Raw genomic sequence first — 16,333 nt, forward strand, 5'->3', positions numbered from 1 at the left:
AGCTTTTGTCATCTAGTCTGCTGTCAAAATACCTGGAAGTTAGAATTTTATAAAATAATTACATTAACGGTTGTTCTTTGTGATTGTGAAACTTGGACTCTCACTTTGAGAGAGGAACAGAGATTAAGAGTGTTTGAGAATAAAGTTCTTAGAAAAGTATTTAAGGCTAAGAGGGATGAAGTTACAGAAGAATGGAGAAAGTTACATAACGCAGAACTGCACGCATAGTATTTTTCACCTACATAATAAGGAACATTACATCCAGACGTTTGAGTTGGGCAGGACATGTAGCTTGTATGGGCGAATCCAGAAATGTATATAGAGTGTTAGTTGGGGGACCGGAGGGATATAGACCTTTGGGGAGGCCGAGACGTAGATGGGAGGATAACATTAAAATGGATTTGAGAGAGGTGGGATATGATGGTAGGGAATGGATTAATCTTGCACAGCATAGGGACCGATGGAGGGCTTATATGAGGGCGGCAATGAACCTTCGGATTCCTTAAAAGTCATTTGTAAGTAAGTAAGGACTGTTTACGTGTAGCTAGACAAGCGACCTCTCCATGGACATTACTGAAATCCTGAGTAACATTCAAGTTCAAGGACATCATTACCCTGTATGAGTGTTTTAAAATTGTGTTGTTTATTTATTTAGTTTATGTATTCATATAGGCCTAATCAAAACATACTCGATTTCATGGTGCTCGCTCACTTAATGTCATTTGTGGGAGGTGCTCACTATCTTCAAAAAGTTGAGAATCCCTGGTCTAACCCATACAACTACTGCAGAGACAATGTAAATTTCTGACGCTATTCGACATCTGCAGTTTTTTACAATCACAGACTGGGTGACGGAAAATGAGGTCTAGGTACATACTGTTATTTGGTGAATACAATTTTCGACAATAACAGCCAGGTCAACGGAAAACAAATCATCGCTTCTTACGTTAATTTACCATATAATTGCTTCAGAATAATCACTGACCTAGATTGAGGTAGGTACTGCGTGTATTAACGTTAATTATTTTGTACAAATTTCTGATGTTTATGAATATGTGTTTCGATCAAGCCAGAATATGCAAGTCGCATAGCTGCGACCAAGTGTACAAGAAAGTTTGTTTATTTGTTTCAACGAAGGGCGCTTGTTAAGATGTCTTCTGTCCTGAATACTACTAGAGCCAGGGGGAATGAAATTTACATATATTTATCATATGTCAGATTTTTGTTTAGTTACAGTTCTCCTTAAAATAACCTTCACGTACTACACACTTCCTCCGTCGCTCAACAAGACTGTATTCTTTCTTATGAAAGCATCTATCGGTCTGAGTGAACCAGATCTTAACATCCTTAATGATCGCGTCTGTGCCTTAAGCGGCCAGGATTCGATCACCGACTTACTCGTGATGCAATCTGAAGTACAGCAAACAGATGCTGCAAGGAGATTTTTCCTTGGGGTACTTTTAATCTGGTAATACTTTTCACCTGCCTCTCAATTCACCTATTAAAAATAACTGATGTAAACTCTTGAGGGAAGTACTGCTATCTGATGCTGATAGGTTCTAAGGACTTGTAGCTCCGGGCCCTAGGTTTATCAGGTTATAGTCTGGGAATTGGAGCTGATCCTGTCAGAGCTCAGGACAGAGGCCATCCAGTCCGCATTCAATTCACAAACGTCATATCTCAGACCTAAAGTCTATCTCGATTAACCTGATAGGGAAAAAAACAACTTCCACCCCCTCCTTGTAGCTTCTTCGTGTTTCCAGCGTGAGCATTACTTTTTCTCTTACTACGTTCTAACCCCGTGCTTCGCCATAATTCACTTACTTTTAAAATGTACAGATTTGAACTGCAATCATCATAATATGAACATAGATATTATAGATAAAAGTATTATTATGGATTTGTTAATGTTTAGATGTTCTTTTTACAATCACATAAGTGAAATAAATACATAATAGCCTTAATTTTAATTAATGATGTTTTATTTATTTAAACTTTTGGGGGTGTAAGAAAACTTAGGAATGCGGTAGCACCCCTAGAGTTGTGGTAACTGTCCTTGAAGAAAACATTGTGTTTTTTTATTGGGTTATTTTACGACGCTGTATCAACATCTAGGTTATTTAGCGTCTGAATGAAATGAAGGTGATATTGCCGTTGAAATGAGTCCGGGGTCCAGTACCGAAAGTTACCCAGCATTTGCTCATATTGGGTTGAGGGAAAACTCCGGAAAAAACCTCAACCAGGCAACTTGCCCCGACCGGGATTCGAACCCAGGCCACCTGGAAAAAAATCATGACTTCTCTGTGGGTGGACAATAAGCGTCTATAGAAAATCTCCATTTCTTTATTTTGTCAAGTAGCGGGATAGGATCTTGTATTGTTATGTTGTTGTTTAGTAAACTGTCGGAAGAGAGGTCAGAACCTCACAAGTGATATCAACAAGGCACCGCTTATGAAGAAACGAGGCGAGGAGATAAGCTTTCTGTGTAATGGCAAGCATGCTGATCATTTGACCACCCAACACAACTACGGTAATTTATATACCGATTAAAATTATTGTAATATTACAGTGATTGCTTGTTGTTGCAGGTTATAAACGGAGATGAATTTATTCAGCGAGTCGCTGGTATTGGATGTCGTTGCCCTAGTAACAGGGCTGCTTTTGTTGCTGATCTATCTCTACTTTCAACGCCAGTACAACTACTGGAAAAGACGCGGTGTTCCCTGCGCAGAATCATCCATTCCTTTTGGCAATTTCGCGAGATGTCTGTTTCAAAAAGAATGTGTGGGGACGTTCTTACAAAGGTTATATAGGGAGGGATCTGGAAATCGTTTCTTCGGTTTTTATATCTTAGACAGGTAAGTTCTGCAAAGGAAAATGAAATGATTAGCCTAAAAATGTCCTGTTGAGGGCAAAGGTCTCCTCCTATAGATGGAGAGCTCTATTTGTCTCACGCGGTGAGAAATCTTTAATAATACTTTTTTTTACAGATATACACAATTTTATAAAATAGTTACAGGTTCTATTATATTATTCTATTGTAGGAATGTGAAAAAAGAGTCGTGAATATATGAAGAAGATTTCAGTTATTATTCTGCTGATTTCTATTAATTACTATTACATCACAGCCTTAAATGATCTATAAAATTTTATTTCACGATATATCTAATGTAACGTAACTCAAGGGGTTAGGTACAGCTTAAAGCAGTACTCTAAAAGGTTTGGAACTATTCAAAAAATTTTCCCTCCATTACTGTATCTTGTACAATAGTGAAAACTGGTATGTGTAGAACTATCCTTCTGCTATAATATTATGAAAAAAAAAATTCTTCAATTGAAACGTAATTTATTTTGTAGTTATAACGATGCATTTTCAGAAGTTTACGTAAAATTTGCCAACAGTGTTGTATGGCAGTTGCAAGCGTATGCTAAGCAAATAAGCGCCGCACACTGATAACGGATTTTGCTCTAACTAGGTCTTGGCCTTCACGAAGAACCTCTGCAACCTGAATATCACTAATTCTTGGCCTTACCGATTTCATTTTATCACGAATTGAATCAGTTCCTTCAGATTTCTCAATTCATACACTATAGGAAAGCATTATAGACCCAGAAACAAAATGTTGGCCTCAGTGAGCACTCAGCATGAGCAGTATATTATAACTGGAACTTGGTAAATTCAGGTAGGTCAAATTTTGTTTTTGGGTTAGTACAAGGTCCATCGTCCAGATTAAAATTTTGTCCGAAATCTTAATACGCCAGTGAAGTTTCTATCACATTCATAATAACATTATATCAAACCAATTATTGATTGGAGATAAAAAAACATGCATTATAAAAACGTCAAGTGGCTAACAAACTCCTGTTAGTTTACCGAAACTTAATTGTTACATATTTCCAATCTAAATAGGCCTATTTGTTTAAAGAAGGAATTAAGCAGTTTTCACACATTTCGAGCTGTTATTTTATCTTGATTAATGAATTTGTGTAGACATTAAATTAAGTTCTACTATGTCAGTTACTTTACAATGGCATACAGTATATTCCAGTCTTCTGTAATGCATTAATGGTAACGTACAAGCTTCGATTCTCCTGTAATGTGTCAGCGTTAGTCCTGCATGATGCTCTCCATACATTCAGGAAGGTCCGAAAATTATAAAACGAAGAAGGAAGAAAAACTATTACATTTGGTTGAATTGACTCGTATATTCTAATGTTCAAACTTAGTCATAAACGTAGAATAAATTATTTTACACAGATTACATGCCGAAAACTATCTTCTTAGTAAAGATGGGTACAAAAAAACTTTATCTGTGTTAAATCAAATTTTGCAGCACCACAGCGCTTCATTACACACCATTTCTTTTAATTTGTTGATTTCCGGGGCTCGTCCTCCTGAAGACACCACAAAGGTTCGCAGGGGACTCAAGATAAACTTGTTATAACCTTAAAAATATTTATTTTAATTTGTTCCATTAATAATGGGTTTGAAAAATAACGTACGACTTATAGTAAGGAACTTAATCTACTGCGGGCCTCTTGAAAATTAGCTGAGGAAGAGACTAGTGAAGTGCTTTCTGTGGAGTGTGACATTATATGGGGCAGAAACATAGACATTACGACGAAGTGAAGAAAAGCGAATAGATGCATTTGAAATGTAGATATGGATAAAAATGAAGCATGTGAAGTAGACAGACAGAATACGGATGCTGAAACTGATCAGAAAAAGAAAAGAGTATTGGTTGGTCACTGGCTGAGAAGAAACTGTCTACTGAAGGATGTACTGAAAGGAATGGTGAACGGGACAAGAGTTCGAGACAGAAGTTATCAGATGATGGACGACATTAACCTAAATAACTTAGATCATATGCGAAGACATAGAGGAAGGCAGAAATAGGAAAGTTTGGATAATGTTGGGTTAGCAGTGAAAATTATGAATAAAGGGACTTAATTTTATGCATGTAGGTTCATTGCTTGGCAGTAGTTGAAGGAAAATTAAGTGAATGTGTTGTATGTGTGTGTGTATTTATTAAAACGTCAAACGGGTATATTTCCGGTGGCAGTGGTAACTAATTAGTAATTACACTCAATAATGACAATTAATAATAAACACAACTAATAAAAACAATAATTAATAATAATGATTAATAATAATAATAATAATAATAATAATAATAATAACAAGAAGCATCTTAAATTAAATGAAGCATGATCACTTAAAATAACATTTATGGCGCTTACGTTAACAATAAAAAGAAAAGGTCAGCAGAGAAGATGTCTGAGTTCAGACATGAAGTTCCCTACTTTTCAATTAAAACAATTATTATACAATGGCAGACTGATGCAATAACGAAGATTTTTTTTCAAACTGGCACATCTTAGGCCTACATATGTTTGAGAAATTGAACATTTTCATCTTATCACTTCAAGTTCAAGAGAATCAGACTATCATACCTAAGCTTCTATGGAATGATTTTTTTATTAAAGAATTAGCCTATTTCTTCATGTACAGAGTTAATTATTCTTTCTTGAGAGTTAAATATAGTTTTCCTCGCTGTTGAATAGCTGCAACACCGACAACTTAAACATTATAAAATTTCATTTTCGTAACTATTTTCGTGACGATTTTAGGATCTTGAAGCCACAGACGTAGTTTAGGAGTCATGCGTGTTTGCCTCTGATCCGAAGATTCTTTCGGGTGTGTGTTTCGATTTCAGCTTGGCCTCATAAATTGGTTGAGGTTTCCGAGATTTTACCAACTGTAAGGTAATCTGTGACAACTCTTCGGTCAATGGCCAATGCCATTCCGCTATCACGATGCTAAGTAATTTAGCAGTTGATACAACGTTGTAAAATAACAAAAAAACAGAACTTTGATGAATTCATAAATCCCTCTGAAGTAGCATTTTATTATTAATTATATATGAAAGCTTAATGACTTAACCAGTTACTCTGCTTTAAAAATTTAAGTTAAGGAAAACATTTTACCCGATTATTAAATAAATGTACGAGAGAATTATCCCACTTTAAACGGCAAGACAGTAAAAGTCTTTACACAGTTCGCGAGTATGTGCATAGGCCTATTTGTGAGAAAATGTGTTTTCAGCTGTAGCGGCCATGAAGACAAAATATCGCTGAAGGTAAATAAAACGTCATGAATCACACTAACATAAATACCTCTTCATGTTAAATCTTTTCAGTGATAATTTTTATATTAAATATTTTGTTTAACATTTGTCGTTGAAAGTGATATATCCTATAAGAATAAAAATGGTTAAATCTTATAAATAATACTTAGCTTATTATTAGATCTAATTTTATTATTAATATTTAGCAATAGAACAATAATACGTTTTCTCGTAAACAAGCGAATTTATTATTCCTCCGTTAAAAACTGTTCAAGAAGCCTCATCTTTTTATAAAATTGAAGAGGAATTTGTGGAAAGAAAAGGTTTGAGAGTCGTTAGTATAGTGAGATGAAGAAAATGTGATTCCACATTAGAAGACTGATAATTATAGAACATGCACAAGTGAAACGGTAGTTGAGAGTGGATCATTAACCGCACCAACCGATTATTCAGGTTGATGGTAGCGAATTGGTTTCCGGTCAGTAAGCGGTTATAAACAACTGAAACGATTGCCAGCTAACCACCGTGCACTTTGTGCATAGAATAAATGTTTACATACCATTTAATTTATGCTATGAAAATAACTCGCGGGATAGCTGTTACTGGAAAGTATTTACTTCAACTTTTGGAAAGTTAAAATCTCTGTATTTAATATCATAGGCCGGACATTGATTCTGTTATCTCTAATAAAATAATTAGGCCTTTATCTTGCAAAATCGACACAATACAGGAATAGAAATTATCCCACATAATATAACTTCATAAGGTATTCGAATTTATGACAATTTTCTCCTCTAAACGTTGAAACTCGAGTTTTGAAGTGGATTTCAATACAGCATTTTAACTGGGTTTTTAAAAGACTCTTTATCAACTGTGATAATTATCTAGTATCTGAGTGAAATGAAAGTAATACTGCCAGCGAAATGAGTCCGGGGTCTAGCGTTTAAAGTCACCCAACATTTGCTGTCAACCCAGGATTTGAACCCGGGCCCGCTCGTTTCATAATCAAATATGTTAACCATTAGCCCACAGCGATGGACTTCAATATACAGGTCATAGGTTTAAACTTACAGACATTTAACCAAATTCGAAATTACTTACCGTCCTATATAGTCTGTTGTTGTATGATATAAACAGATTCATGTCTAGAAATTCTCTGAATTATTTTCACATTGGAAGAATAAATATATAGGCTATATTTTTTTACAATTTATAAAATGTAAACTTACAAATCTTGTTTCTGCTTTTTATTCTTTCTATGGCATTTCATAGTCCCTAATTAAAATAGTATATCTGATTAAAAGCGTGTAGTCTATTCCAGCATTAAAAATAAGAACCTCATCTCTGACGAGAGAAAATAAAAAAAAAGTTTAAAAATGAAGTGCCAGTGAACACGCCATTACAGAAGGAAAATTGAGTTAGCTTTTATTTCTGGATTACGAACCTGATATATATTAAGATCAGAGACATACTCTGCCACTCTTTAGCTCCGAACAAGATTAAACAGTAATTTTGCACAGGTATTAGTGTCACCCGATAACATAAATAATCTCCTTTCACTCAGAACTGAACCCGAGAACTACAAACATAACAAATTAAACTTCGTTAAATAAACTCTAATACATCATATTTTGATGTAGTTATGATATATACTATTATTATTATTATTATTATTATTATTATTATTATTATTATAAGTTTATTATTTTAAGTTTATTATTATTATTATTATTATTATTATTATTATTATAGTATTAATATTCTTATAAATTAATCATTGTAGGGTAAACATTGGTAATTTCGTGGCAGTGGTTATTTCGTGATACTTTTTCTTTGCTCTTTTGTGGACTAACCAATGGTGTTACGAGATCCAAATTTCCGCCAAGGGATTGTATATGTTGTCCAGTTTCCAGAAACCTACAGCTAAGCTTTGTGTGACTATAGTAGTTGCTTCAGTGAGCTTTTATGTTTGGAGAGAGCAAGTTTGCGTCGACTTCTCAGGCATACAAATTTTGTGGATGTTTGTAATTACATTACAGGCTTATTACTAAAGGTAAGCATATGATATTTGGTACAAAGATTTATTGTATCTTCATGAAATTTTAGGAAATATTTTTGGAATTTTAGATACATCTGCAGTCGCCATATAGGCTTAGCTTTACTGATAGAAATCTTAGCTGTTTGAGGAGAAATTTTGTTGAGCATTAAGTGTTACAATGTTTAAAATAGTATAAAATGTATTACAATAGGAATTTTAGAAATCTGAAGACAAGATATGATAACAAAAAAGAAAACGGAGACGCAATGGGTTCAGTGTAGCTTCTGTTTGATTTGTTATCATGCTAAGTGTCAATGATAAGTGCTAGATGACTTGCAAGAATTGTAACAGAAGATGGAACATGGCTCCACCATTTTGGACCGGAGACAGAGACAGACAATGGAGTGGCATCATGCAAATTCACCAAAGAAATATAAATTCAAAAGTACACCTTCGGCAGGAAACGTTTTGGCTACTGTGTTTTTCGATTCAGAAGGACTCTTGCTTGTGGACATCATGCCACACGGAACCACCATTAATTCTAACGGGTAGGGGAGAGTCAGGTAGTATCGAACAGCGAGTTTCTTTCAACTATCTCACGATGATAGTACCTGATTGACATGGTTACGTTTCTGTGATGTCGCATAGAGAAACGTAACCATGTCATTCAGGTACTACCATATGGTGGTACATGAAAGAAACGCACTGTCCGATACTACCCGATGTCCAATACTACCCGACTCTCCCTTATGTTGCAACTCTCAAGAAACTTCAAGTTCGACTGAGTCGTGGTCGACGACATCGGGAGAAGCAGGATGTTCTGTTATTGCACGACAATGCACAGCCATATGTCAGTCACAAGACCACAGACCAGATCAGAAAATTCGGATAGACAACACTGAAACATCCGCCTTACAGTCCTGAACTGGCACCGTGCGATTACCATCTCTTTGGTAAACTGAAGGATCCCTTCGCGGAACGAGGTTAGAAGATGATTTCCTTGTGCACGCTGCTAAAGAGTGGCTCAGACGTGTTGGTCCAGACTTTTACCGTGCTGGTCTACAGGCCCTCGTTCCTAGGTTATGTAAGGCAGTTGAAAGGAACAGGGATTATGTGGAAAAGTGACATTTTGTTTCTTAAGGATGCATCTACATTCTGTGAAAATAGCAAAGCTGTAGGATAAAAATATAAGTTTTAAACAAACGTTATGCATTACTTTTGGAGTTACCCTAGTAATACAGGCTATAGTAAAGTCCGTAATAAAAGTGTTTACCCTTTCAGGGCAAAGAAGATCCCTTTTCAATATCAATTTTTACTTTGATTTCGTTCTTATTATGTGTTGATATGTATTTCTATGTTTTCTTGCTATGAATATTAGACGGAATTACTATGTTTGAAGTCTTGTAACAATAAATGAGAATTTCATTTGACTTTAATGAATTTTTCCACAATTCTTCTACCTCTCACGAAATTATCAATGCAATATCACGAAATTACCAAGGTTATCACGAAATAACCAACCTTTCAGTTTAAGTTGTAAACGTGGTTTTTGGCACATATTCAAGAACGTATCCATTCTTTTATGTCTCCAGATTTGTACAGCAAGTTATCGTCTTTTAAATGAAAAAATCGGAATAAGGATATATTTACACATTTGCATTTTAAATTAGTTTTCATGAAATTATCACGAAATTACCAATGTTTACCCTAATCTATGTTCTTCATTTTGTTATCTCAATGATTCAATTTGTACAGTAATTGTTCATTTTATTGTATTAAATTGTATTAGTGTGGTGGACTTTTATTGGCCAATGGCTGTTGTTCAGCAAATAAATAAATAAATAAATAAACAAATTAATGAATGAATGATTGAATGAATGAATAAATAAATAAATAAATATAAATAAGTAAATAAATAAGTAAATAAATACATAAAAATAAATAAAAGTAAATAAATAAGTAAATAAATACATAAAAATAAATAAAAGTAAATAAATAAGTAAATCAGTAAGTAAGTAAATAAATAAATAAATAAAAATAAATAAACGAATAAATAATATAGAATGTTTTGCAAAAAACATCGATGCAATAATTGTTTGATCTTTTCTCAGTAAATCTGGGCTCGGAGTTTAAGATAATATATTCAGTGCAACAGAATCAATTTATGCTATCCCTTTATGACAGTTATCCTAATGCTCTTTCTTTTCAATAGAGAGGAGCACTATCAGCTAGTTGCGATATATCTAGTATCGTGCAATGTTCGAACATGAGAGGGAATATCAAGATACTACAAACTTCGCCCTACTCTTTAACAATCCAAAAATATGTAGAAGCGAAACATGTAAACGAAAATAGCCGAGCCCGTTGAAAACCGGTGAGTGGTCTTATGTTCGGTTCATGTTTCCGAGTCACTGTAGAACCGAAGCTACCTTTGCGTTTGTTTTATCTTTCCCCTTCCTTAAACATTTCGTGCCTTTCTCCTTAGTTCCTCATCTCCTGTGCCTTTATGTATAGCTACACAAGGATTTCAGGCACTTATCTGGCGAAGTTACACATAGTAATGAGTGTAGATATTTTTTCTTGTTATTACTACGACTAAACATTCACAAAAATATGCGTACGAATAAATCAAACAAACTATATTTGAAAAAAAAATCGCACATGTTCATTGTACCGACTAGTACAAACTTGAGATAGGAAACAAAGACATTACAGAGTTTGTCTTATTCCATATGAGAAGCCGTTTTATAGTGAATAACAAGTGAGGTGAAGGATCTGTGGAGTATGGATACCTTAAGTCTAAAGGCGACCATCTATAGAATTAACAGCAAACTGGAAGATCTTCAAAAGGAAAATATTCTATTAAAAAAGAAGGTAAAATATTTAGAAGAAGAGAAAAGAAGGAACAATCTGATCTTCTTTGGTGTTGAAGAGCAAGTCCAAGAACAGTCTTGGGACACGTATGAAGTGATAGTGAACGTGTGTTGGGAGTGGTTAGGTATTGACATGAGTGAAAGAAGTGTATAGAATGGGTCATGGGGAAAATAGGCCCATCTTGGTCAAACTGGCAAACAGGATGATTAAAGAGAAGATCATGTATAGTAAGAAATCATTGAAAGACTCGAGCATTAGTATAGATGAAGATTTTGAATACGAGATGAGGTGTAGAAGGAGTATCTTAGTGCCATTTATGAAAGCAGCCAGACAAAATGGACATTACGCTAAATTAATTAAGGATAAATTGAAAATTAATGGAGAGTTATTCGATGTCGAATTTTGTTTAGAAAACTTAAATGCACCGTCAAATGATGAGAACATTGATGAAAGAAAAAGATTAGAGATAAAGGAGAAAGTAAGAGAAATTGTAAATAATAGCGGAATGAATAGAAAAGGTAAAGTTGCGGAAAGCAAGAGGGCAGCGACACAGGAGATTGCGATAGAAGGATGTCGGAGAAAATTAGCATTATCATCAGGTTCCATTCAGGCGATGAACTCGAAGGCAGTGGCTGCATCATCAAGTAGACGAGCAGGAATGACGTCACCCCAAGGCCAAGTCGGCAAAACTAGCAAAGCATCAAATAGCAACAGAGTTGGAGACCTTGGAGTTAGAAGGCAGAAGGGGGGAGAGAAGAATGCTGAACCATCGAAAGAAGAGAGTAGTGATCGAGGAAATGAAATAAGTGCGGGGAATAGAAGGGGAAATATTGAGAGTGAAAATCGTACTAGGAGTGCGAAACGTGGGGACAATAGAGAAGAAAAAACTGTTTATAATCTCAGAAAGTGGTGTATTAGTGGGTTCAAATAATAGCTGGTGTAAGTTATGTAATGGATAATTCAAATTGAACTGCGACATTTTTTTTCAGGGTTATTGAATAATAGTTTTGTTCAAATAGGGTTATAAATAAAGTGTAACAAATGTGCTAGGCTGCGAGCGCGAATGTGTAGTATAAGAAGTGTTTAGTCAGTGTGTTTAATAATAGGGTGAATTTTTAGGGAAATAGTCAACGAGGGTTAGGGTTCTATATTAAATACGTAAGGTTAAATGTATTATGTTATTTACAAGACGACAGTATTTAGTTAGTTACGAGAAAAGGGGAATGGAGTTGAATGTAGGAATAGGACAAGAAATTAATATTAAGTGAAAGTGAAAGGAACATGAACAGGCTTCAAGGGTCACATCACGGCTTTGTTAAAATTGTAAATAGTGTAAGTAAGGAAATGCTGGCCCGAATACAGAAATGTGAAGGGCCAGCAGGACCGAGTATATTGAGAAATATACCATATACCATATATTCCATATGAAAAACGTATCACAAAAGTGTGCTCAAATCCTTAAGCGGTTTAAAATAGTCCTGCAATGTTGGAACATGAAAGCGGCAACCAAGACATTACAAATTTCGTCTTATTTCATATGAAAGAATTATCGCAAGATCTCTGGTAAAATCCTTAAGCAGTTAATGATGAAGGATGAGTGGAATGAAGAAAAATTCTCTCCGGCACCGGGATTCGAACCCGGGTTTTCAGCTCTACTCGCTGACGCTCTATCCACTAAGCCACACCGGATTCCCATCCCGATACCGGATTGAATTCTCTCAGTTTATGTTCCACCTCTTGGGTTCTGCACGGAAATATCATATGTACTTCTGTACATCGTAATAATACATAAGCAGTTATAAAATGAAGGGGTAGGAGTGAAGGACAGTGAATGTTTTATAACAAGGTGGAACAAACACTACAGATTTCATTCTGCAGAGCGAACATCGGCGAATATCGAATTTAACCAGACTCGACAAGCGTCAACGGAACATAGTGCCTGTAATTCACGACGTTAATACTTTCATCATCCGTATACTGTTGTTACAGAGCAACTGTGATTTATTTAAATATTATGCGAAGAATGTAATTATAGGTACTTTCTGAAGCCACCGGCGTGGCTCAGTCGGTTAAGGCGCTTGCCTGCCGGTCTGAAGTTGCGCTCGGGCGCGGGTTCGATCCCCGCTTGAGCTGATTACCTGGTTGGGTTTTTTCCGAGGTTTTCCCCAACCTTAAGGTAAATGCCAGGTAATCTATGGCGAATCCTCGGCCTCATCTCGCCAAATACCATCTCACTATCACCAATCTCATCGACGCTAAATAATCTCGTAGTTGATACAGCGTCGTTAAATAACCAACTAAAAAAAATAGGTACTTTCTGTCGGTAATTGGTATAGTAACAACTGTTATGTATTTATAAAACGTAATGTGATTAATTTGTATTGTATGTACGTATATTTATGTATATGTCTAATCATATTATTGTAATAAAAGTTACTGTCCTTACATCTAAATAATGCTTCACAAGGTTTCTTCCAAATAAAATCCTTACGAAACTAACAGCATGAAGGAATGAAAGGGAAGGGTAGGAGAGGCCAGTGAACTTGATGGGATAACTTCGAGCGAGCTGGACAGATCCGCTTCTTCAAAGCAAACTTCGGTTCTTATCACGCTCTACAAACGTAACAGAACATAGTGGTTGAAATGCACGGCACAACTTCTGCGACACTTAATCAGCCTGTCGCAGAAGATTAGATGATTACATATTATTAAGGATCGTAGGATTTGAAAGGAATCTGGTTGTAGCTCTTGTAATTGATACTATCCCAGCATTCGCCAGGAGAGACTTGAGAAACCACAGAAAACACAGGTCAGCATAACTTTCTCCTGGGATTGAACCGTGAACCTTCCGAACAAAAGGCAGAATTTAGACTAGACTAAAATTCTTTCTCATTTCAGCCCCAGGTTCTCACTCCATATACCAAGTAGTTAATTAATCACGTGAATGTTAAGTTTAATCAATTTCAATCGTCAATTACTTAACCTATCCAGTTATTTATTGCTTAAATTAGAAATTTTTCAAAGTAGAGCTGTGAATCTAATGCTCTAGTCATTTTTATAATGTTTTTGTTATTCTTTTTAATCCTTGTTTTTTTTTTGTCTCCACTCACAATAAAACTGTAAAAGTCTTACAACAGAATTGTATAGTATTACATATGTAGGCTATTTTCTTTTCATACGTTTCTATTTCTTTATTGTATTTCTAGATATCTAGATATTCGATTATTTACTATATACTGTACGTACTTAAAATGCCTTGAATTCATACTTTAATTCTTACAAGATCTCTTATTATTAATTTGGATTTTGTTTCCCATATTGGCATTTTCGTATCATATTTTGTAGCTATGTTCAGGGACAAATTTTAGTAGATAACTTACATTAATTACCGTTTAGTATTTTAGTTAAATCTGTCTGTAAGATTTGTTTCAATAAAAATTCATTCCCTTCAGTATATTCAATATGTCAGTTAAATGTCCAAAGCTTTGTGAAAGACTACTAGACATAAACTGATAATCATAGCAGTTATCTTCATTTCAACAATTTGTTAAATATTTCTGCATTTCTAAGACGTATAATCATCGCCAGAGATATAAAAAAGTGTTTTATATTTCCATATTTTAAGATATATAATCATTGCCAGAGATATATAAAAAAGTGTTTTATATGTCTACATTTTGAGATTATAATCATTACCAGAGATGTAAAAAATTGTTTTTTTTATCTCTATATTTTTCAGGCCTGCCATCCTCATCAGAGATACGGAATTAATAAGACAAATCCTGGTAAAAGATTTTACCTATTTCTTCGATCGCCATGTCCATTCAAATTCAAAGACAGACCCATTGTCAAACAATCTTTTCCTATTGAGAGGAGCACCATGGAGATATCTAAGGTTTAAATTAACTCCAACCTTCACAACATTCCGCATGAAACGAATGTTGCCCTTCATATCGACTTGTGCCTCACAATTAACAGATTATCTCAAAAACGTAGCCATCTTGGACAAGCCAATTGAAGTGAAGCAGACAATAGCAAAATACGCTACCGATGTGATATCCACCTGCGCATTTGGTATAGAGAGCAACTGCCTTGTGAATCCTAAAGCCGAGTTTCAGGAGTTCAGTAGCAAGATCTTCCACTTTTCTACCTACAGAAGCTTCGAGTTCATGTCTCTGTTTATGCTTCCGATGGTTGTACAACTAATGAATGTAAAGTTTTTTCAGAGGCAAACTACTGAGTTCCTAAGGCAGGTTTTCACGGACACTATGACTCAGAGAGAGAAGCAGGAAATCGTGAGAGAAGATTTCATGGACTTACTCATTCAGTTGAAAAATAAAGGAAGAGTGGATGATGAAAAAATTGAAGAAGAATTGGAGAAAATTCAAGAAATGAATGGAATTTCGGATGAGAAAATAGATTTTGGTAAGTAAAAATGTGCATCGAAGTCACATGGTACGAGAGAGAGCTGATAAGTAATGCCTCCTATTTTTTTGTCGCTGTGAATATAATTAAAAGTATTAATGATAGTACATTGTATTCTGCTTTCGTGACGCTTTCAGTGACGCAAGTTTCGTATCTTAAAAAGATACATTCTTCAGACAAGTACTTGTAAAATGTGTGTGTTAGAGTTCAGTGTGTACAATATTATGTGAAAGGCTTCCATGCGTGCGCCAGTACTGAAATTGAATTTTTAGAGGCTATAATTATGTATAAGAGTAACGTGTGTCTATGCATTTAGTTCAGAAAGTTAAGATACTCTACAAATTTAGTGTGCAAAGTTATATTATTGTATCTACTATTACAAGTATTTTCTACAAAATTTCAACGGAGAATGACTATGTAAGCGTTTGAGGTTTTCCTTGACATTGCCGATGTTCCCTGCTGGATCATAAAAAATCTGGTCAGCATAATCATAGTGCATTTCAGTACATTTGTTTGTTCGAATTATTTTCATGCATTCCGTTTACATTTCTTTGGAATGAATGTTATGTTTTATTTAACGACGCTCGCAACTCAGAGGTTATATCAGCGTCGCCGGATGTGCCGCAATTTTGTCCCTCAGGAGTTCTTTTACATGCCAGTAAATCTACTGACATGAGCCTGTCGCATTTAAGCACACTTAAATGCCATCGACCTGGCCCGGGATCGAACCCGCAACCTTGGGCATAGAAGGCCAGCGCTATACCAACTCGTCAACCAGGTCGACCACTTCTTTGGATAGATTGTTCAAAATATCCACCTCCTGCCTGAATACTGGCCGCAACTCTTCGCTTCATCGAGATCCGAACAT

General features: G+C 35.3%; 1 protein-coding gene across 2 annotated transcripts in view; it reads left to right on the forward strand.

The window, feature by feature from the left end:
- The window catches only part of LOC138712018 (cytochrome P450 6k1-like), a 64,115-nt gene that overhangs the window by 40,230 nt on the left and 7,552 nt on the right, over positions 1 to 16,333 (forward strand). For both annotated transcript variants that reach the window (XM_069843402.1, XM_069843403.1), the window contains exons 2-3: positions 2,589 to 2,858; positions 14,780 to 15,465. In XM_069843402.1, coding sequence (XP_069699503.1) covers positions 2,602 to 2,858; positions 14,780 to 15,465 — 943 coding nt within the window. In that variant the 5' untranslated portion in view covers positions 2,589 to 2,601. The remainder of the gene's footprint in view (positions 1 to 2,588; positions 2,859 to 14,779; positions 15,466 to 16,333) is intronic.

The sequence above is a fragment of the Periplaneta americana genome, chromosome 13 (genome assembly GCF_040183065.1).
Source record: "Periplaneta americana isolate PAMFEO1 chromosome 13, P.americana_PAMFEO1_priV1, whole genome shotgun sequence".
NCBI classification, from domain to species: Eukaryota; Metazoa; Arthropoda; class Insecta; order Blattodea; family Blattidae; genus Periplaneta; species Periplaneta americana.